Source organism: Trichechus manatus, unplaced genomic scaffold, assembly GCF_000243295.1.
Source record: "Trichechus manatus latirostris isolate Lorelei unplaced genomic scaffold, TriManLat1.0 scaffold00055, whole genome shotgun sequence".
Taxonomy (NCBI): domain Eukaryota; kingdom Metazoa; phylum Chordata; class Mammalia; order Sirenia; family Trichechidae; genus Trichechus; species Trichechus manatus.
Genome location: NW_004443991.1, coordinates 11,200,115 through 11,224,086, shown reverse-complemented (window position 1 = coordinate 11,224,086; position 23,972 = coordinate 11,200,115). Strand labels below are relative to the sequence as shown.

Genomic DNA, 23,972 nt, shown 5'->3' with positions numbered 1-23,972 from the left:
CCACTTGTAAGTTTATCCTCCTGGGAGAAGGAATTGAGGGAGCATAATGGTCAAAGCTATCAGCCATAGCTGAAGTAAGGGTGTGGATGCCTGTGGATTTCCCTTCTTACTTCAGAATGGAAAAATATCTGATACTATTCTTAGTCCAATTTAAGCATAATTTATTTTCTTAGCACTGTGGAAATTCAGAGCTGAAATATCCTTAGAGAAATACCTTGTCCCATTCTCCTCTCGGGGAAACTCAGGAGTTAAAAAGTCATCTGACAATATTGCCTTAACAAATCAGTGGCTTAATGGGCATATAAGAGTTTTTCACCATTTGAATTGGTTCTTGAGTGTTCAGTGCAGTGATCCTCAAACTTTGTCCACCATAACAAATTAGAGAGAGGTAACACATTCATGTTCATGAAGAGGTAATATTAAAATCTTGAGGTAGGATCTGAGGGGGGAGAGTGCGTGAAGTGTGATTTTAAGAATCACTTAAATAATAATATTTCTTGTTTTATAATGCCATTCCCTTCCTGTCATTGAAATGCTTCTTACTCTCTTATTATTTCTGCATAGACTTTTGGAGTCATCTAGTCTATCTTGCCCATCTAATGCAAGAATAACTTCTAGTTGTCCCCAGGTAGTTGGTCATTCAAATTTCATGTAAATGTTTGGCATGTTGAGACACTCTTAATTCCCAGAGTAACTTGTTCTGTTGTCATATGATACCAGTTCTTCCTTAAGTCAAACCAAAACTTGCTACCCTGCAATTTCTCTCTTACTGGGAGGGTTATAGTATTTCCTCAAGTTTTCTCTTCCCTAGGGTAGATATTCCCAGTTCTTTCAGCCTTTGCTCATCGTTCCTTTGGAACAAGACCCTGTTACGTTGTTAAGTGTGGTAAGTCAGACTGAACTCAGGACCTCTTCTGTGAGCCACATCCTTCTGCCTCCCTGCTGCCACCTTGGTGAAAGCCACTATCATTTCTCACTCAGAGTGCTGCAGCAACTTTTTGACAGGTCTTGCTTCTCTGTAATCCATTTTCCATATAGCTGCCAAAGAAGATTTTAAATAAATCAGATTATTTTTTTTCTCCAAGAAGTTCTCCAGTCACTTGAATGCAATCCAAACTCTTAACATTCTGTCCATACCCAACATGATCTTGCCCCAGCAAACTCTTCCCATCTCATGTTGTATCAACTAAATTCCATCAGTTGGTTCCTTGAGCTTGCTGTTCCTTTGGCCTCTCTTCTTCCCTGTGTTCACATGGCAGACTCATTCACATCCAAGGCTCAGCTCCAGTTCTTCTGTCCAGAGGCCTTTCCTCAGCTTCCTTGTTTACTGCTGGAACTTTAAGTGCTTAGAAAAGTACTTGACCTATGGTGGGCTTTCAATAAATATTTGTGGAATATGTGAAAAGTGAGTGCTTAGACTAGGGTTTAATTCTTTTATTTTTTTAATAGATTTCTGTTAATATATCCTAACATTGTTTTGTTCTATAGGGGGAGACGGGGAGGCCAGTGGAACAACTTTCATTGTCAGCTCATCTTGAACACAGGATCAATTTAAACCCCTAGGACTTACTGATTTGGTAAACTGCTTTCAAGACGAACCTCCCTCTGATGCGGGAATCTCATGTTTTTAATTTATGTGTAGGATTTTATATTTGTCTTTGTGAAATGTCAGCTTATTGGTTTCATATAAAACCCTCCACAATGGCCATTTTCTTTTAACTGGATTTTGTTTTGTTCTGGTTACAAAAGTAATACCTTTTCATTATAGATAAGGAGCTCCACACAGAAGATAATTAAAACCTCTCAAATTCTACCACCATGAAAGAGCTCCTGTTTTTATTTTGACATATAATTTTATTAATCTTGAGAAAATGCAGCTTTTCAAAAAATATTGGCATCTTATTATACATACTGTATTGTAGATTGTCCACTGATTTTTTTTTGTAGAAGTTTTCGTATCACTGAAGTCATGTAAAGCATAGTGTTTATTAGATAAGTAATATTCCCTTCCACTTTCTTTTCTTAAAGACTAGGACTTTGGGCAAGTTACTTACTTCTCTGTGCTTTAATTTCTTGAACTACAATGAAGGGTTAAAACCCCCTCATACAATATTTGTGAGAATTCGATGAGTTAATGCATGCAAAGAGCTTAACACGTACCTGATATTCCATAAACACTCAGTAAATGTTGGCTATTATTATTGGGGCTTTGGTGGCACAGTTTTTAAGAGCTATGGCTGCTAACCAAAAGGTCAACAGTTTGAATCCACCAGCTGCTCCTTGGAAACCTTATGGGGCAGTTCTCCTCTGTCCTGTAAAGTAGCTATGAGTCACAATCAACTTGATGGCAACAGGTTTTTGGTATTGTGTAAATCTGCCAAAACTTCTCTTACCATTTCCCTATTCTTGTACATGCAGATTTTTCCCATTTTCTTGCCATTTTATAACTGATAAATTTACTGAAATTGTTTTGAATTTTAATTTTGTCTTACATCTCTTTCACTATTCCACCCTAACTTTGAGTTATCCACAAACTTGATAAGTGTGCCCTTGAAATATTCAAGTTATTAATAATATTGTTACAGAAGAAGGCACTCGGCCATATTATTGAAGACCACTCTCCAGATTGAGAATGATTCATTAACCCTCTTTAAAAGGTTTTGCTATTCAATCAGCTACATAGCTCTCCTGCCATCTTGCTCATATTTCCCCATTTTTGTCCATATGGACATCATGAAAGATTTTGTCAGATAAATTACCAAAACAGCAGTTCCTTAATCTTCTAGTGTTACTGATACTGTCTCCCTCTGCCCCCCTTTCCCCCCCCCAAAAAAAAAGGAGGAAAATAATGTTTCTTGCAACAAACACTATCTCTGGAGTGATTTTTTTTTTAATAGAAGTGTTAATGTCAGATAATGTACATAGCAGATTTATATTGTAATAAATTGAAATATTGAGCAAATTGTAGCATCATTTTTGGATAAACTCATTTTTCTTAATGTAAGATGAAGCATCATTTTAAGTTTAGAAAGTTTTATTTTAAAGAAGAGGAAGATTTAAGAGAAAAATATATTTTAATTAACTATCCAGTTATTATCTACTTTAAAAAATAAGCTTAATTTCATATGTAAAATATATTTCCCTATACAATTCAGTATTGAATTTTAATGTTATTTCATATTTACTTTATAAATAAGAATTTTCATCATTCTGATACAACTATAATTTTGTGTTTGCATTTCACCCACTCAGGCTGCATTATAGTCTCTCAATATAGACTTCTCCTTAAGTTCTTAACCCTTGTTCATTTGCTGGTTTATGCTTAATTTCAAATGGATAAAAGGAATTGTTAGATACTGCACTAATATCTCTACATTCTTTCACTTTGCATTTCCTGCTCCCCCCAACCCAACTGAAGTGTATGAACATAGTCATCTACTAAAGAAAAAATTTTTTTTCAAATACAGTAAATTAAAGATTTAAAAGATCAGTAATACTCTGTGTCACCCAGGATGTGGTAAAACAGGCACTCTTGTATACTGTTGGTTCAAGTGTAAGTTGGTACAATCTTTAAGGAATGCACTTTGGCATTATCTATTAAAATTTGTAACGTGCATTCCTTAACTTCGTTTTACTTCTATGGATTTAGCTTATAGAAATACATAGGTTTGCAGTGGCAGTGATTTATTTCCACTGATGTTCATTACCAGATTGCTGATAAAAATGGGAAATAACCAAAGAATCCATTAATTGGCAGTTTCTTAAATTACGGTGTTTCTATAAAATGGAGTACAAGCATCATGGAAAGAATGAGGTACAGCTGTATTCACCAACGCGTAAATATGACCAGTATATATTTAACAGAATATCTTGAGAGGAGCAGATTGCAGGAAAGTATGCAGTAATCCCTTAAGTTAAAAGTTTATTTAGTAAATGAGTAGGATAAAACAAATACTTTGTACTGTATTTTTTTCCAGAGACTAGGATTTTAAAGGCTGTTCACTTTAGTCACATACATTTCTCTGTCGTTTGAATTTTTACTGCAGGCTTTTATAACCTTTCTAGTTCAAAAGAAAATACAAAATATTAGAGGAAGTAAGTAGGAAAAAATTAACTAAGCATGTTCATTATATCATAGCTCTTTACCAGAACCTTTTGGGATTAAATGTGAAAACCTAAGCACAATTCACACAGATTTTTTCCTGGCAGTATTTTAGAATGAATTGAGTTGGGCTTTCTTTGGTATAGGAAGATGCTCAGTTATGCAGTTGGAAATTAAGGTATTGATTCACGTAATATGTGAAAACATCCATCTCTTTGTAGAAATCACCAACCATAAGAGCATCCAAAAACCATTTTCCATTCGCTCCCTGAACTATCTTATAACTGTTGTAACCTTCAACAGCAAACGTATCGAGACTCTGCTGCGTATAGGGCAAAATCCTAGGCTCTGAGAAGCTAGTATCTCTAAGATAGAACTTACAGCATGTTGATATATGCTGGGGATTAGTGTGAGCATTTTCCCAGGGTTTAACATTGTAAGCGGAGCACAGAAGTACGTGGCTATCGTTATGATGTGAGAGCCCACAGCTTCCACACACTCTGGTACTGAGGGACAGAGCAGCGTGGATTCGACCAGAGTTGATTTCAGAGGCACACTAACATTTGCTCCAGGTACTATTCAGAGGTGCTCTTCAGAGAGTAAATCCTCGCTGTCCATGCAAACTTTGAAATGTTTTCAGTGCATTTTCTCAACTTAATTGTTAGAAATTTCATAGGTAAAGTTATGATCTTAAAGGTTTACAAGATGCAATTAGACTTAATTTTTTAAGGTTCTCAACAAATATTATTTGAAGTCTTAGTATCACAGTTTCCCTTATATATGAGGTGTGGATGTATTTTCATTGTGTAGGTAACACATGACCCACCTGATGTTCGCTTCCTTAATACCTAAGGGCTCTCATGTTACTTTACAGGTCAGCAGTCTTCTTGAAGCCTAATTATTCATGAATATGCCTTTCAGAGTAAGTTTGAGAAAAGGCCGGGCTCACATCTGTCTTGGTCTTAGTACCCGGTCATACAGCTTCCTCACCTAGGTTCCCTGAGTCAGTCTTTATAGGAAGACTTCATTGTTACTTTAAATTCTTGACATGGTACTCATATGAATATCCAGCAGAACACATACTGTAGTCAAGTACAAGGTTTTAGTATTGTCCACCTATCTGCCAAATTGACCGCTGCTATTAATAATAATTGTGGTTAACGTTTATTGAGCACTTGGTAAGTGCCAAGGTGTCATTTTAAGCCCTCTGCGTATATTAGCTTCGTTAACAGGGACGGCTGTCCTTTGAGGAGTAGGTGCTGTGTTATACCCAAGTAACAACTGTTCTGTTCTGAAGACCAGAGAGATGTTAAGAAATTGTCCAGGGTCACATAGCTCATTAGAGCTGGGTTTCAGACCCAGGCAATGTGACCACATAGCTCTGTTTTCAGTTACTACCTCATACTACCTTCTTCCAGTAAGGGCATAGATAAGGGAAAATGTAACTGTAGCATTATGTTTCGTGAATAAATTTTGTTACATTAGTAAGTTACATGTATAATATACTGTTTATTTTAAGGTCACAGCTTTAATTATTTTCATTTTCCATCTCCACAATAAAATATGGTATCAAACATTCATTGTTGTTGTGTGCTGTCAAGTCGATTCTTACTCATAGTGACCCTAAAGGACGCAGTAGAACTGCTCTATAGGGTTTCCAAAGCCGTAAATCTTTATGGGAGCAGATTGCCAAGTCTTTTCCAGATGCTGGGTTTGAACTGTTGACCTTTCTGTTAGCAGCCGAGCAGCTAACCATTGTGCCACCAGGGCTCCTTATAAAACATTCATTAGCAGGACTTAAAGTGATTATAAAACCAAAAACCCATCGCCATCAAGTTGATTTCCAACTCGTAGTGACCCTGTAGGACAGAGTAGAACTGCCACATAGGGTTTCCAAGGCTGTAAATTTTATGGAAGCAGACTGCCACATCTTTCTCCTAAGGAGTGGCTGGTAGGTTCGAACCGCCAACCTTTTGCTTAGCAGCTGAGTACTTTAACCACTGTGCCACCAGGGCTAAAGAGGTCATAGTAAATATTAATTGTGATTTTTGTCTTCTTTCTCCCCAGTTTCATGGTTTTCTCCAAAAGAAAATATTCTTATCATTATTTTCCCAGTTTTGGCTATACTGTTATCCTGGGGACAGTTTGGTGTTGTGAGTAAGTACTTCTATTTTTTATTTATGCTTTAGTGATGAAATGGTTATTCCTTGGAGACAATATTAGTGGAATACTTCATTTAACAGAAGAGTTGTATTAAAAAGAATGCTATTGTGATAAATAAGAATATGCAGTTTGGTTATTAATGTTAATATTCTCCTTGAAGTATATGTTGTCCCCCATATTTTGCTAACTTATATTTTACTAAAGTTCACTTTTAATCATTAGAAGCTGGTTGTTATTTATTTATTTTGCCTTCTGTTATGGATTGAAATGTACCCCAAAAATGTGTGTCAACTTGGTTAGGCCATGATTGTCAGTATTGTGTGGTTGTCCACTATTTTGTGATCTGATGTGATTTTCCTGTGTGCTGTAAATCCTAACCTCTGTGATGGTTAATGAAGCAGAATTAGAGGCAGTTATGTTAATGAGGCAGGATTCAATCTATGAGATGGGGTTGTATCTTGAGTCAGTCTCTTTTGAGATATAAAAGAGAAGCCAAGCAGAGAGACGTGGGGACCTCATACCACCAAGAAAGTAGTGCCAGGAGCAGAGCGTGTCTTTCGGACCTGGGGTCCCTGTGCTTAGAAGCTCCTAGACGAGGGGAAGATTGATGACAAGGATCTTCCTCCCGAGCCAACAGAGAAAGCCTTCTCCTGGAGCTGGCGCCCTGAATTTGGACTTCTGGCCTACTGCACTGTAAGAGAATAAACTTCTCTTTGTTAAAGCCATTCACTTGTGGTATTTCTGTTATAGCAGCACTAGATAACTAAGACACCTTGTAAGAATGAAGAGTGGGAATACTGGTAATTACAGTATTTTAAACTCATGTACTATTTTAATGTTTCAGAACATTGATACACATTATTTGATAAACAGTCACAGCCTACATTAGTATTAAGAAATGACATTGTGCTTTTCAACAGTAAGATTCCACTCACTGTATTTCCCCAGTTTGAGCTGCTCTCTATACATGTGTTCACCCATGAAAACGCCTGTTTGCCCATGTTTTGTCATCTTACTGTGGTTCTAACGCCTCTAAGGAAGCAGCCACAGGACAGTTGCGTTCTGTGGTCACACTTTGCTGTAACAATCCTGTGACCAAACTTCTTAGGGCAGATGTTGATGCTGCATCAGATTTAGCATCAACAGTAGAGAATCGTCACAACCAGGTAATGTGCATTCTGGGTAATGTGTATACTCAACCATATTTCCATACCAGTTTGGTAAAGGAAACTTACTAAATTAGTGAAGTCGTGAGATAACAGATTTTTAGACTTTTAAAATGTAAGATTTATTCCTAGTCTCGCTAAAACCCAGAACCAAACCCTTTGCTGTCGAGTCAGTTCCAACTCATTGCAACCCTGTAGGACAGCTCCTTTCCAAGGAGCAGCTGGTGGATTCAAACTGCTGACCTTCTGGTTAGCAGCTGTAGCTCTTAACCACTGTGCCACCAGGGCCCCAAAACATCGAAATAGTCATTGAAGGAATGAATAATGGCGAATTCATTTATTTTGCAACCTTTAGAAAAGTGAAAGCTGGATATTGTAGTGGATTGGTCTCATGTATTTTACGAATCTTACTCAGAATTTTAGGCTCTGTGTATCTCCAGTGGCGTATGCACATGGAAGGGAGATGACTGATTCTGTATTTTAAGGGCTTTCCTCAATGTAAGGCACTCCCTAGAAATGCTCTTGGATTTCAGAGATGTCTGCAGCTTTTGTCTAAAAGGAGGAAAGAGGAAAGAATGGACTGACAGTGGCAACTGTCAAGACATTTCACAGCTCTTACTTTGAAGACAGTATCTAGACTTCTTTAGGAAGTTCTCTTAGAATTTCAGTATGCCTTTTATGTCAAGAAAAAGAATGTTATTCAAGACCTATTCAGTTCTTCACTGATGTTAGAGAAAGCCTTGAACAGTACTGGCAAACCCAGGCTTTAAGGGCTAAGGCATGTGTTTCGGGTAGGGAGTTACTTCACAGTAGTGTGATTTGTTGAATTTGGATTGATACAAGTTTGCTGATGATGACAGTATTGTTAGTGACATTATTATTTGTGGAATGAACCAAGAATGAGTAGTAGGGTTGATTTAGTTCCATCTGTTCACTCTCAGCCATATTTTTACAAAATAAGCATTAAGATTTTTTTTTTTCTGAATTAAAAAAGTAATTCTTTAGAACACCTTATACAATACAGGAAGTTATGGGGAAAAAACAAAAATCATGTATAGTTCCACAACCTTGAAATAAACTACTGGCATATTTTAGTTAATTTTCTGCTTCTCTTTCTGTCTTTTTTTCACTCATTTTTGTTATCTCTTTTTAAAAAAATAATTGGATGCATTCAGCTTATGTACTTGCACATCCTGATTTTTCCCTCATGTCTTCAGAAACCTTTTTATAGCTGCCTGTGTTTGACTTTTATGGATGTACTATAATTTACTTACTCTTATCTTGATGGATATTAAGTGTGTTTCCTTTTTTTTTTTTGATACTCTGAAAGTAACTTAGCTAAAGATATGTAAGATTGGTAATGGCAGAGATATTTTAAGGCTCTTACTGCATACTGCCAAAATGTTTTCCAGAAACACTGTATTAACCATACTGCAGATGAGAATGCCTGTCTCAGCTCACAATCCTGAGATTGTTATAATTCTAAAGTCTTTGCTATTTTAATGGGTGAAAAAAAAGTCTTGCTTTAATTTTCATTTTTGTGTTAGTGAAGTTGAATGTTCTTTTTTATATTTATTCTACAGGTTGTATTTTCAGGAAGGTGCTTATGAACCTAAAGAAACATTTTGGTAGACGTTTTTACATAGGCTTGTCTTAGGACAAGTACATGTGGTGTAGGGGATACCTATATACTCAACTTGCCCAGCCTAGAGTCACACTTAAAGATGTAGAGGATAGAAAAACCAAAACCAAACTCATTGCCATTGAGTCAGTGATGGCTCATGACCACTGTCATGGATTGAATTATATCCCCCCAAAAATGTGTGTATCAATTTGGCTAGCCCATGATTCCTAGTATTGTGTGGATGTCCTCCATTTTGTGATTATAATTTAATGATAAAGAGGATTAGGGTGGGATTGTAACACTACCCTTACCAGGTCACATCCCTGCTCCAATGTAAAGGGAGTTTCCTTGGGGTGTGGCCTGCACCACCTTTTATCTCACAAGAGATAAAAGGAAAGGGAAGCAGGCAGAGAGTTGGGGACCTCATACCACCAAGAAAGCAGTGCCGGGAGCAGGTGTCCTTTGGAACCGGAGTTTCTGCACAGAGAAGCTCCTAGTCCAGGGGAAGACTGACGAGAAAAACCTTCCTCCAGAGCCGACAGAGAGAAAGCCTTCCGCTAGAACTGACATCCTGAATTTGGACTTCTGGCCTGCTAGACTTGAGAGAATAAATTTCTCTTTGTTGAAGCCTCCCACTTTTGGTATTTCTGTTATAGCAGCACTAGATAACAAAGACAACTACCCATGTGCTTCAGAGTAGAACCATGCTCCAAAGGATTTTTTTGGCTGTAATCTTATGGAAACAGATCTCCAGGCCTTTCTTCCATGGATCCCCTGGGGGATTTGAACCACCAGCCCTTTTATTAATAGCTGAGAGCAAGCTGTTCACGTTACCCAGGGAACTCTGATCTTGAGGATAATAGTAGTTAAACATTTGTCAAGTTCTTGATCTGTGTGATAGCACTGTGTGGAGCACTCTGCATCTGGAATTCTGTTTACTTCTCCTAGGAACTCTATAGGGGCAAGTACTATTGTTATCATTCCCATTTTGTACATTAAACGACTGAAGCAAAATGAGGTTAGGCAGTTTGTGCACAGTCATCCAGCTGTTTCCTGGTAGTACAGGGATTTGGATGAGTGCTGTTTACCACTGTACTGTGTTACCTCCCTGTCAGGAATCTGAGAAATTTCTTTCCATAAAGGGTGGACCTGCCACTTATATCTGGGTTCACAAACAGAGTAGATGAGACTGTTATTGATTGAGCCTGGTGTGGACCTAATTTATTTATTCAGAAAATGCCTACTTACAGGGTGCCTACTGGCACTGGTCTCAATGCTGGAGACTTGGACGTGAAGCCCATGTGGTCCCTGGCTTTGCAGCACTCACATTTCAGTGGTGGAGACATGTATATATGCGTGCTCTCTATCTTCTGGCATATCTTTGAATCTAAATGAATCTAAATCTATTTTTCTTTTGGTGTCCTTTGTAAGAGACCTCCTTCCTGTGGCCTGGGATTCTGCCAAATAGGAAAGCACCTCTATTTTTGGTGCTTAGTTATACTTTTTTTTTTTTTTTTTTAAGATTCTAGTATGTTTCAGCCCCAGAGGTATTAATATTAGCTCAGACCCATGACCTTTACTTTCAAGGTTTTAGTTCCCTATAGCTTCCTGATTACAATTTACGGTCTTGACTTCAGGGAGTTTCTCTCAGTGGTTTTTCTTGCTCTGCCTGTGAGTCTCTTGTTGTCTAAGAGAAACCTGGACCTTTCAGTAAAGCCAGCAGGTTATGCCCTTACATTGAGTACAGACAGGTTTGTTTATTTGTTGTATCGTGGTTAAAACCTAGTCCCGCTTAGAAAAGACTCCCACTCACCCCCTTCCTTCCACCCCTGGTCACCACTAATAAACTTTTGTCTGTGTACATTTGCCTATTTCAACTGGGATCATACCGTATTTGTCCTTTTGGGACTGACTTATTTCACTCAACATAATGTTTTCAAGATTCATCCATATTGTACCATATATCAAAACTTCATTTCTCTTTATGGCTGAGCGGTAGTCCATTACATAGATAACATACCACGTTTTGTTTATTTACTCATCTGTTGATGGACATTTAAGTTGTTTGTACCTTTTGGCTATTATGAACAATGCTGCAGTGAACATTAGTGTACAAGTATCTGTTTACATTCCTGCTTTCAATTCTTGGTATTCTGCTGCATCATATGGTAGTTCTGTGTTTTTAAGTTTTTTGAGGAATTGCAAAACTATTTTCCACAGCTGCTGTACCATTTTGCATTCGCACTAGCAATAGATGAGAGTTCCAATTTCTCCACATCCTCACCAACACCTGTTATTTTTTGTTTGCTTGTTTGTTGTTATTTTTCTTTTTATCATAGCCGTTCTAGTAGCAGTGAAGTGGTATCTCATTGTGGTTTCAATTTGCATCTCCCTAATGACTAATGATGTCGAGCCTTTTTTTTAATATGCTTGTTGGTTATTTGTAGCTCCTCTTTAGTGAAGTGTTCTATTGAATTCTTTGTCCATTTCTTGATTGGGTGGTTTTTCTTGTTGTCGTAGGATATTATATATTACATTAAATATTAAATATTCTGGATATTAAACCTCTGTCTGATATGTGGTCCCCCCAACTTGTAGGTTGTCCATTCTTCACTTTGTGGATAAAATCTTTTAATACAGGAAGGTTTTTAATTTTGATCAACTCCAGTTTATTTTGTCTTTCGCTGTATGTGCTTTTGGTGTCATATCTAAGAATCTATTATTAAAAATTAGGTCCTGAAGCATTACCCCTATGTTTTCCTCTAAAAGTCTTACAGTTTTATTTCTCACGTTTAGGTCTTTGATCCATTTTGAGTTAGTTTTTGTATACGGTGGGAGGTATAGGTCCAACTTCATTCGTTTGCATGTGGAAATCCACTTTTCCCAACCGTGTTTTTTAAAGAGACTATTCTTTCAACATTGAGTGGACTTAGTACTCTTGTCAGAAGTCAGTTGACCATAGATGTATCGGTTTGTATCTGGACTCTCAGTTTTATCCTGTTGGCCTGTACATCTATCATTATACCAGTACCATGCTGTTTTGATTACCTTAGATTTATATATGTTTTGAGAAAAGTGAGTTCTCCTACATTCATCTTTTTCAAGGTTTGTCTGTTTGAGGCCCTTTGCCATTCTGTATAAATTTGGAATATTTATATGTTTTTCCATATCTACAAAAATAGTGGTTAGAATTTTAATGGAGATATGTTGAATCTGTAAGTTCTTTTGGGTAGTATTGACAACTTAACAATATTAAGTCTTCTAATCCATGAACATAGAATGTTCTTCCAGTTATTTATTTATTTTTTTAAATTTCTTTCGGTGATGTATAGTTTTCAGTGTACAGATCTTTCACCTTCCTGGTTAAATTTATTACCAGTTATTTTTTTAGATGCTATGGTACATGGAATTGTTTCCTTAATTTCCTTTTCAGAATGTTCATTGCTGGTATGTAGAAACCCAACAAATTTTTGTGTGTTGACCTTGTATCCTGCCACTTTGCTGAATTCATTTATTAGCTCTAATAACTTTCTTGTGGAATCTTTGGGAAATATATATATACATGTATTCATGTCGTCTGTAAAAAGTGATAGTTTTACTTCCTTCTTCCCATTTTGGACACATTTTATTTCTTTTTTTCACTAATTTCTCTGGCAAAGACTTCAGTACAATGTTGAATAGCAGTCATTAGAGTGAGCATCCTTGTTTTGTTCCTGACCTTAATAGGAAAGCTCTCAGTCTTTCTCCATTGAGTGTGATGTTAGTTTCTTTATAGCAGAGCTGTATCATGAGCTATATATCTCAGGATGCCACTGATCCTACTGAAGAAGAAGCATGAGGAGACTCCAGACTCCTGAAGGCAAGCCAGGACTTGGCAGGCTATGGACCATATTTTTTTTTTTTAATTGTACTTCAGGTGAAGGTTTACAGAACGGATAGTTTCTCATTAAACAGTAGTACACATATTGTTTTATGACATTGGTTAACAACCCCACAACATGTCAACCCTTTCCCTTCTCGACCTTTTTTTTTTTTTTTTTGTGAAAATATACATAGCCAAAGGTACACCATTTCAAAAATTTCTACATGCACAGTTCAGTGACATTGTCTATGCTCTTCCAATTGCGCTGCTATTCTCACTTTAGATGAAGGTTTACAGAACAAAATAGTTTCTCATTAAACAGTACACATGTTGCCCTATGACAACGGTTAACAGCCTCACTACACATCAACACTGTCCTTACTCAACCTTGGGTTCCCTATCACCAGCTTTCCCGTCCCCTTCTGCCTTCTAGCCCTTGTCCCTGGACTGCTGTGCCTCATTAGTCCCGTTTTGTTTTACAGGGCTGCCCAGTCCCCGGCTGAACGGTGAAGCTCAGAAGTGACTTCACCAGTGAGCTAAAAGGATGTCTGGGGGCCGTACTCTTGGGGTTTCTCCAGTCTCCTTTAGGCCAGTAATTCTGGTCTTTTTTGTGTGTGTTAGAATTTTGTTCTACATCCCTCTCCAGCTCTGTCCAGAACCCTCTGTTGTGATCCCGGTCAGAGCAGTCAGTGGTGGTAGCTGGGCACCATCTAGCTGTACTGGACTCAGTCTGGTGGAGGCCTTGGTAGCTGTGGTCTGTTAGTCCTTTGGACTAATCTTTTCCTTGTATCCTGTTCTCTTCATTCTCCCTTGCTCTCGAAGGAATGAGACCAGTGGAGTATCTTAGATGGCTGCTCACAGGCGTTTAAGACCCCAGACACTACTCACCAAGGTAGAATGTAGAACATTGTCTTTATAAATGTGTTGTGTCAATTGAGCTAGATGTTCCCCAAGACCATGGTGTGGACCATATTTTGAAAACAAAGGTCTCTTAAAGGAAAATGTTCCTAACTACCTTTGCCTTTAACTTTAATTTATGAATCTCTGTGCTTGGCAAACGGCTTGGAGATTACCAGAATCAAACACTGAGCCTTAATGGAAGAAACAAATCTCTAATGGTATTGTGTTTTGAAAACTATACAAACTCACAGTTTCCCACTCCACTGACAATTAAGTTTCTGGCTTATTTTCAGGGTGCTTCTTCCTCACTCTTTCAATATCATGACAAGATCTTTCTGTCACTTATATGATTGATAAATGATTTCAAGTACTGCCCACCAACTCCTCTAGTTCCTACAGAATTAGGGTTCAACTGCACATCAAAAATTGGCTAACATCCCAAAATTCTGTAAGATAGGACAATCTATTCTTCCTTTCCTTTCTTCTGACTTTTGTTGTATACAGGGTATCCTCACTTTGCATGGAATTATGGGAATGTAAAAATGACTATGCAAGCTGAAACTATGCAAAGTAATCTTAAGAATATATGGGAAAAATTACTACTGTTCCATGACCTTTAAAATTTTTGGCCAAAAAAATAGAAACTCTCAGTTATAAATATGTAGAGAAATTTAAAAAATAGTAAAACTAATGTTTAGTACACTGTAATTTAAAACATAGAAACATTGAGAATAAAGTATTTTATTTTCTGTAGAAAACATATCAAGAGTAGTTTAACAGGATTCCCTTCCTCTCATTGTGTAACTTAGGATACAGATCAAGCATCTTTTCTCTGCCTTGGTGAAAGTTGTTTGAATCAACTTCTAACATTTTGTCTCTTGTATTTTCAGTGTCATGAAATATCTCTGAGTTCCTTTAATGTAAAGTTTTTTGCCAGAGTCACTTCCTCTAGGACTCTTAATTCTTTTTGTCACAACTGCTTTTCTAGTGGATGCCAGTGAGTTTGCGTTTGCTGAGTTCCTCTGACTTTATACCAAGAGCCTCTTGAGTGGCAGTAGTGTCAACATTCCCATAGTCAGCTATTTCTTCTGTAACTCCATTTACATTTTCTATTTCAGTTTCACTTCCAGCATTGTTACTACTTTTTGTTTCTTTGCTTTTTCATCTATGTTACCCAGTTTTCTCATTTGATTATCTATTATAAAATGCCACATGGCTTTATCACTAGCAGACAAAAAGGTAACATAACTACCCTCCTTGTTATTTATGCATGAACTGAATAGATATGCAGTGACTAGTCACAACATGTTTGAAAGATGCGAGACTACTATATTGATCAGGATGCACATCTCTTATTTACATAGTGATTTGTGGACTGAAGAGAGAGCAGTGAAGTTTGTACTTTGTACAATTATAGTTAATATCTTTTGGTAACTGAAATTTGATTCATGTTTTTGTGGCAGACTGGTCTTATTTAACTAAACTGTGGTAACTGAAATTCATACGTAGTTGTTGTTGTTAGGTGCCATTGAGTCAGTTCTGACTCATAGCGACCCTGCGGACAACAGAATGAAACACTGCCTGGTCCTGAGTCATCCTCACAATCCTTGGTATGTTTGAGCCCATTGTTGGAGCCACTGTGTCAGTCCATCTCATTGAGGGTCTTTCTCTTTCACTGACCCTGTAGTTTACCAAACATGATATCTTTCTCCAGGGACTGGGCCCTGCTGATAACATATCCAAAGTATGTCAGACAAAGTCTCACGGTCCTTGCTTCTAATGAGCATTCCGGCTGTACTTCTTCCAAGACAGATTTGTTCGTCCACGGTATATTCAGTCTTCTTCTCCAACACCATAATTCAAAGGCATCAGTCCTTCTTCAGTCTTCCTTATTCATTGTCCATCTTTTGCATGCATATGAGGTGATTGAAAACACCATGGCTTGGGTTAGGTGCATCTTAGTCCTTAAAGTGACATCTTTGCTTTTTAACACTTTGAAGAGGTTTTTTGCAGCAGATTTGCCCAGTGCAATGTGTCGTTTGATTTCTTGACTGCTACTTCCATGGGCATTGATTGTGGATCCAAGTAAAATGAAATTCTTGACAACTTCAGTATTTTCTCAGTTTATCAGAATGTTGCTTATTGGTCCAGTTGTGAGGATTTTTATTTTCATTATATTAAGGTGTATCCATACAAAAGGCTGTGGTCTTTGATCTTCATCAGTAAGTGCTTCAAGTCCTCTTCACTTTCAGCAAGCATGTCATCTGCATATCACAGGTTGTTAATGAATCTTAATCCTGATGCCCCGTTCTTCTTCATATAGACCAGTTTATTGGATTACTTGCCAGCATACAGATTAAATAAGTATGGTGAAAGGATACAAGCCTGACACACACCTTTCTTGACTTGAAACCATGCACTATCCCTTTGTTCCGTTCGAATGACTGCCTCTTGGTCTATGTACACGTTCCTCCATGAGCACAATTAAGGGTTCTAGAATTTCCGTTCTTTGCAATGTTATCCATAATTGGTCATGATCCACACAGTTGAATGCCTTTACATAGTCAATAAAACACAGGTAAACATCTTTCTGGTATTCTGTGCTTTCAGCCGTGATTCATCTGACATCAGCAAAGATATCCCTCATTCCACATCATCTTCTGAATCTAGCTTGAATTTCTGGCAGTTCCCTGTCAGTGTACTGCTGCAGCTGCTTTTGAATGATCTTCAGCAAAATTTTACTTGTGTGTGATATTAATGATACCGTTTGATAATTTCTGCATTCTGTTGAGTCATTTTTCTTTGGAATGGGCACACATGGAATCTCTTCCAGTCGGTTGGCCAGGTAGCTGTCTTCCAAATTTCTTGGCATAGAGGAGTGAGCACCTGTCATGGATTGAGTCCCCCCAAAATATCTGTCAACTTGTCATGATTCCCAAAATTGTATGATTGTCTACCATTTTGTCATCTGATGTGATTTCCCTGTGTTGTAAATCCCATCACTATGATGTAATGAGATAAATTAGGGGCAGTTACATTGATGAGATCTACAAGATTAGATAGTGTCTTAAGCCAGCCTCTTTTGAGATATAAGAAAGAGAAGCGAGCGGAGAGACATGGGGACCTCATATCACCAAGAAAGCAGTGCCAGGAGCAGAGCATGTCCTTTGGACCTGAGGTTCCTGTGCAGAGAAGCTCCTAGGCCAAGGGAAGACTGATGACATGGACCATGGACCTTCCTCCAGAGCCAATGGAGAAAGCGTTCCCTGGAGCTGACGCCCTGAATTTGGACTTGTAGCCTACTAGACTGTGAGAGAATAAATTTCTGTTTGTTAAAAGCCATCCATTTGTGGTATTTCTGTTATAGTAGCACTAGATGACTAAGCACCTCCAGCGCTGCATCCATTTGTTGAAACATCACAGTTGGTATTCTGTCAATTCCTGAAGCCTTGTTTTTCACCAGTGCCCTCAGTGCAGCTTGGACCTCTTCCTTCAGTACCATCGATTCTTGATCATATGCTGCCTCCTTAAGTGGTTGAACGGCGACCAATTCTTTTTGGTACAGTGACTCTGTGTATTACTTCCCTCTTTGGATGCCTCCTGCATCATTTAATATTTTCCCCATAGAAACCTTCAATATTGCAACTCGAGGCTTGAATTTTTTCTTCAGTTCTTTCAGCTTGAGAAATGCTGAGCGTGTTCTTCCCGTTTGGTTTTCTATCTCTAGTTCTTTGCACATTTCTTTATAATACTTCACTTTGTCTTCTTAACCCACCCTTTGAAATCTTCTGTTCGATTCTTTTACTTCATCATTTCTTCCTTTCGCTTTAGCTGCTCTACATTCAAGAGCAAGTTTCAGAGTCTCTTCTGACATCAACTTTGGTCTTTTCTTTCCTACCTTTTTAATGACCTCTTGCTCTCTTCATGCATGATGTCCTTGTTGTCATTCCACAACTCCTCTGGTCTTCGGTCATTAGTGTTCAATGTGTCAAATCTGTTCTTGAGATGGTTTCTAAATTCAGGTGGGATATACTCAAGATCATACTTTGGCTCTTGTGGACTTGTTCTAATTTTCTTCAACTACAACTTGCACTTGCCTTTGATCAGTTGATGGTTTCTTCCACAGTCTGCCCCTGGCTCTGTTCTAACTGATGATATTCAGCTTTTCCATCATCTCTTTCCACAGATGTAGTCAATTTGATTCCTGCGTATTCCATCTGGTGAGGTCCATGTGTATAGTCGCCTTTTAGGTTGTTGAGAAAAGGTATTTGCAATGAGTCATTGATCTTGCAAAATTATACATGCGATCTCTGGTGTTGTTTCTATCACCAAGGCCATATTTTCCAACTACAAATCCTTCTTTTTGTTTCCAACTTTCAAATTCAAATCGCTAGTAATTGTCAGTGGGTCTCGATTACATGTGTGATCAATTTCAGACTGCAGAAGTTGGTAAAAATCTTCAGTTTCTTCATTTTTGACCTTTGTGGTTGGTATGTAAATTTGAATAATAGTCGTATTAACTGGTCTTCCTTATAGTTGTATGGATATTATCCTATCACTGGCGGCATATTCTTTTTGGTGATGAACACAACGCCGTTCCTCTGCAATTTGTCATTCCCCAAATAGTAGACCGTATGATTGTCTGAGTCACAATGGCCAATACCACTCCATTTCTGCTCATTAATACCTAGGATATTGATCTTTATGCATTTCATTTCATTTTTGACGATTTCCAGTTTTCCTAGATTCATACTTTGTACATTCTGCATTCCAATTATTAACGGATGTTTGCAGCTGTTTCTTCTCATTATTGAGTCATGCCACATCAGCACATGAAGGTCGCAGAAGCTTGACTCTATCCACGTCATTTAAGATTGACTCCGTGGTGTAGTGGTTTAAGAGCGACAACTACTAACCAAAAGGTCAGCAGTTCAAATCCACGAAGTGCTCCTTGGAAACACTATGTGGCAGTTCTGCTCTGTCCTATAGGGTCGCTATGAGTCAGAATCAACTCAACGGCAGTGGGGTTTTTTTTGTTTGTTTGTTTGTTTGTTTTGTCTAAGGAGACAGCTCTTCTCCAGTCATATTTTGAGCGCCTTCCAACCTGAGGGGCTTTTCTTCCGGCACTATACCAAACAATGTTTCGCTGCTATTCATAAGATTTTTGCTGGTTAATATTTTTAGAAGTAGACTGCCAGGTCCTTCTTCCTAGTCTGTCGTCTGGAAGCTCTGCTGAAACCTGTCCACCAATGGTGACCTTCTGGTAGATGAAATACTGGTGGCAAAGCTTCCAGCATCGCTGCAACACACAAGCCACCACAGTATGACAAACTGAAAGATACGTTCACACATAGTAGAACCATGCAAAGTGAGAACTGTCTGTCATTTATTTCAGGTTGGTACCTTCTAGGCATCTTTCATGTCCCTTTTCTAATTTTCTAGTCCCTACCCAAGATTATTCCACAAGGACTTTGATTACTGCTCAGAGGTGTTTGGTTAGGTGTCTCTGTAGATGTCATTGTTGGGAAATTCAAAGCAAAAAAGTTCTCCATCAGAACAGCCTTGAGCTCTTGGTAAGTCCTTGAGTCCAATCTTGAGGACTAGGTACGTATTGAAAGCAATTAGGCCATGAAAACAAATTTAAAAGATAGAATAGAACAGGAAATTTCTTTGTAGATTAGAAAAATCATTCTGAAGAAGTGAAGATGTACATTATACACCAGGAAAAGTCTATACAGGAAGGTAAAATATCACTACAATAAATATTATTACAAAGAATCATTCTGCAAAGTGGTTTATGTTATTGAGTTTACTGTGAATTCTGTGCAGCAGTCTTGAACTCCCTGTACTTTCTCTTGGTCTTGTCCACATAATTATCACATTCAGTTATTAAATAATATGACTATATGTTAATTTCATTGTAGGAGGAGCCAAACAAAACTATAGCTCAGCATTTTACTCTTTTGTAACAATTCAGTTTCTAGTCATCTGACCCTTTTTCCAAATCCAAACGTCTCAACTTCCTGCATATACTTTATCAACAAATTCAGGGAAGTCTGGCATGAAGAAAAGGAAGTTAGTGTTACTCACTCTTCTTTAATCTTTTATATTCAAAGTACTGGCTGCAGGAAGTCTAGGCTCTTTTTTTCCTGCGTCCTATAGAATGGGAATGTGATTGCTAGTATAAGTATTCATTGTAACAAATTATTTCATCAAAGCAAGTTGGATGGTGTATGGAATTTATCATAAAGTTATTTTACTTGCCTTCTGGCAGGTAACCAGTTTAGAATTGGCACCAATATTTAGTTTTCCTCAGCACTAATTTTACAAAGCCTTCTTTTTTCAAATATGGTGCATTAAATATTTTTAAAATAATAAATAACACTTAAGTAATTTTAAAACTTGAAATTTTAATTTCATTTTAAAAGTCATTAGATGTACTTTATCCTCTATCATTACTTTCCTGAAGTTATCAGAAAACAGCACTGTAATAATAAAACTGAACACGTGCTTTTCTTTATGATTTGTTCTTAATCTGATACATGTTATATATGTCTCTCTACTCACTAACTAATCACTTAGTAAGGGACCATAAATGTCATGTCTTTGAGCATGCCCAGTATTTCCTTTAGGCATTGAATTCTTGGATTTTTGTGTTTTGTTGCGATAGACTACAGTCTGTGTGGGCCTATATGGGTTTATCAGATTCAGTCTTTGTAGTAACAGGAAAACTAAGGTAATAGACTTAATTCCCAAGTTGACCTGATAATTTCACTAGATTTCATCAGCTCCAGCCTACATTCTGTCTTACATTTCCTTTGTATCATTCACAAGGATACAAGAAAACTTCAATGAAGTGTCTATTCATAACATTGGCTGTTTCAGGTGTCTAGAGAAACCTGTCACTGCTTTTTTTTTTCCCCCCTGAGTTTGAAAGATTAAACGTGGAGAGCCTTTCTTAGGCTAGTTTAGACCCACACCCTTTATTTAACTGGAAAAGAGAATCTGGGAGTAACACACATCATCACCTCCATCTTCCAGCACACATACTAACACATTAGAATGTAAGGTCCTTGCATCAGGAATGTGTTTGCCTTTTTGTTCACTGCATGCACTTAGAATAGTGATTGTCCCATAGTAGGTGCTCAGTCATTATTTGTTGAATAAAGGAATCTTCCACTTGTACATTGATTTGGACTAATAAAAGGGCCTGATATATTGTAGGCACACAGTAAATTTAAGAACAAATGCATCAGTCAGCCTAGTTTATTGCTGAGAAGTAACTTGCTAAACTTAATTTTCATATAAAAGGGAAAATTTAGAATTCCTAACTTGTTGACAAAAATGTGATATTATCTACCTTTATGTTGATCTTCCTCTGGCGGACAGTACTTAGGTTTTGAGTTTTTGTTAAAAATGTAAATACGCTTCCAGGCAACATGGCGCTATAGTCAAAAGCACCATGCCATCCCTGCTGCAGCAAAGAGCAGAAAAACTAAGTCAAACAGTTACACATCAAGCCTGAAATCCTGTGCATCAAATGAAGAGATAAAGAACTCAGCCAAGCACTGAATGGAATAAGAACCTGACCAAGAACAGACAGTGAGGAAAGACACATGCAGAGGTCCCTTGTCAGCTTCAGCAGCAAGGATCTGCCATCTCGGACTCCTATTAGAGATCAGCGAACAGGGGGTACTAGAAAGCAGTTTCACGTAGCTTCCAGCAGGAGACAGAACAACCAGTAACCAGCTATATAGGCTTTCCCACCCTCATCCTTCTTCACCCGCACTTAGCCTTCTTCGCTTCCTACAGCCACAGTCTCTTGTCTGGGAAGCAACCTGCTGTCACTTGGATTCTACCCATTTGCACTGGCCAGCTCTGAGTGCCTTTTGTTGGCTGCTGGTGTTGCTTTTTTCTGCTTCTTTAGATTTCTTCCCTACCTCTCACCACCTCCCCCTCCTTTCTCTCAAATACCTGGCTCCCTGTGCCATCTTTGCTTCTTCCCGAAAGGCTGTGAAACACCACTTAACTGTGAAACTGCTTCCTGGCCCGTGCCACCATGCTGGTAAGACCCCCAGGGCTTTTTTGTTTGTTTGCTCTGATTTGTTCTGTTTTGATTTCTTTGTTTTATTTTTCTTTTCTCAGCTTGGGAGCCCCTTCTAACTGGGCAGTACCACGCGGCTGGGAACCTGCTTGCTTACTCTGCACACAGATGCACAGGGGCATCCCTGGGAGCATTTCTTTTTTCTTGTTTTGTTTTGTTTTTTTGTTTCTTTGTTCTGTTTTCTTCTCTCTCTTATTGTGTTTTTGTCTTTCTTCATTTCAGTTTCTCGATTTATTCATTTTTTTCTTTTTCTTTTTTTTTCATTTTTGTTTTTCCTCATTTCTGAGTCTCTCATATCTCCACTCTTAGCACTCTTTTTTGTTCGTGTGTATGTTTTTGGCTCCTGTTCCTCTCCCCTCTCTCTCATCTTTCCCATACCCATCTTAGCTCCACACATCACAATCTACCCCGTCCTTCCTGCCTACCTGCACGATGCACTGAACATCACACTCCCAAGCAGCACAGGCACAGCCTACTGGAACCTGCCCTGCACTGATTCCTGGTCCACACGGTCAGCCCTGATACGTGCCACAAACAACCCATCCCAGCAACTCGCCTTCAGCTGGACCTGCCCTGCTGTACCATACCTGAGTGACTGACCCTGCCCATTGGAGAAGGAGGTGAAAAGAATCATGCCCACAGGCGAGCAAACAACAAAGAACGTACTGCCTGCCTACTCAGACATAACCAGATAAAACAAAAAAGCAGGATGAAACAAACAAATCTACAGTCAATAAACGAGGAAAATAACCACTGAATGCCCCGAAGACAGCAGACAATATCAAGACATTTACAAAAACAGGACAAGATGGTTCTAGTCGGCATCCAAAACAAAACACCAGATGACCTTCCAGTAGAAGAAAAGGCACTAGACCTACCTAATAGGAAATTCAAATCTCTAATATTCAGAATTATCCAAGAGTTGAAGTAAAAAGCAGACAAAAATGAGGAAAAAATAGACAAATTCATGGAAAAGGCAGACAAATTCATGAAAACTACAGACAAAAAATTGGAAGAATTCAAAAAAAATAGTACAGGAACAAAATGCCAAAATAAATTAACTAGAAATCATACAAAAACAACAATTAGAAGTCCAAAAGGTAAACAACAAGATTTCAGAAATCAACAGTGTCATGGAAGGGCTGAGGAGCAGGTTTGAAACAGTGGAAGATAGGATCAGTGAAATTGAAGACAAACACTTGGACACAACTCTGAGGAAAAATAAGAAAAAAGAAAATTGAAGAAACTCTGAGAATTATGTGATACACAATCAAAAGCAAAAATCTACAAGTGATTGGAGTTCCAGAACAGGGGGAGAAAACATAAAACAGAGGATCATTGAAGAATTGCTGACAGAAAACTTCCCCGATATCATGAAAGATGACAAGCTGACCGTCCAAGCAGCTCAACGAACCCAATATAGGATAGACGCCAAAAGAAAATCACCAAGGCATATCATAATCACACTCGCTAAAACCAAAGACAAAGAATCCTGAGAGCAGCTCGAGAAAAAGAAGAAGTCACATACAGAAGAGAAACAATAAGACTAAGCTCGGATTATTTGGCAGAAACCATGCAGGCAGGAAGGCAGTGGGATGACATATATAAAACCTTGAAAGAAGAAAATTGCCAGCCAAGAGTAATAATTCCTGCAAAACTATCATTCAATTATGATGGTGAAATTAGGTCATTTCCAGATAAACAGAAATTAAGGGACTATGTAAAAAGGAAACCAAACTTAGAAGACTTATTAAAGCAAGTCCTTCGATCTGAGAACAAACAACATCAGACCACAGGCTGAATGTAGGACACAGGATTGTACTAGCCAGAAACCAACCTAGGAAATGAACTCTTAAGAACTATGGAAAACCAAAAGAATTACAACAGGGAACCAGAGAGTTTAATCTGTAAATGACAACAGCATAAGAACAACAAAAGAGGAAATAAACGGTGTAGGTATAGAACCTTCTAATGGAGAGGAAGGCAAGATGATACTAAGTAATAATAGACTGGTTCAAATCTAGAAAGATAAGGGTAAATTCCAAGGTAAC

General features: G+C 38.1%; 1 protein-coding gene across 10 annotated transcripts in view; it reads left to right on the top strand.

Annotated features, from left to right (window-relative positions):
• CD47 (CD47 molecule) overlaps nucleotides 1–23,972 on the top strand; it is a 107,107-nt gene that overhangs the window by 55,851 nt on the left and 27,284 nt on the right. For 9 of the 10 annotated variants that reach the window (XR_002824393.1, XM_023732896.1, XM_023732898.1 and 6 more), the window contains one exon: nucleotides 6,170–6,259. The exons of the other annotated variant lie outside the window; for it this stretch is intronic. Coding sequence is in view for 8 of the 9 variants with exons in the window: in XM_023732896.1 (XP_023588664.1) it covers nucleotides 6,170–6,259 (90 nt within the window). In the remaining variant the exon portion in view is untranslated. The remainder of the gene's footprint in view (nucleotides 1–6,169; nucleotides 6,260–23,972) is intronic. 10 annotated transcript variants of the gene reach the window in all.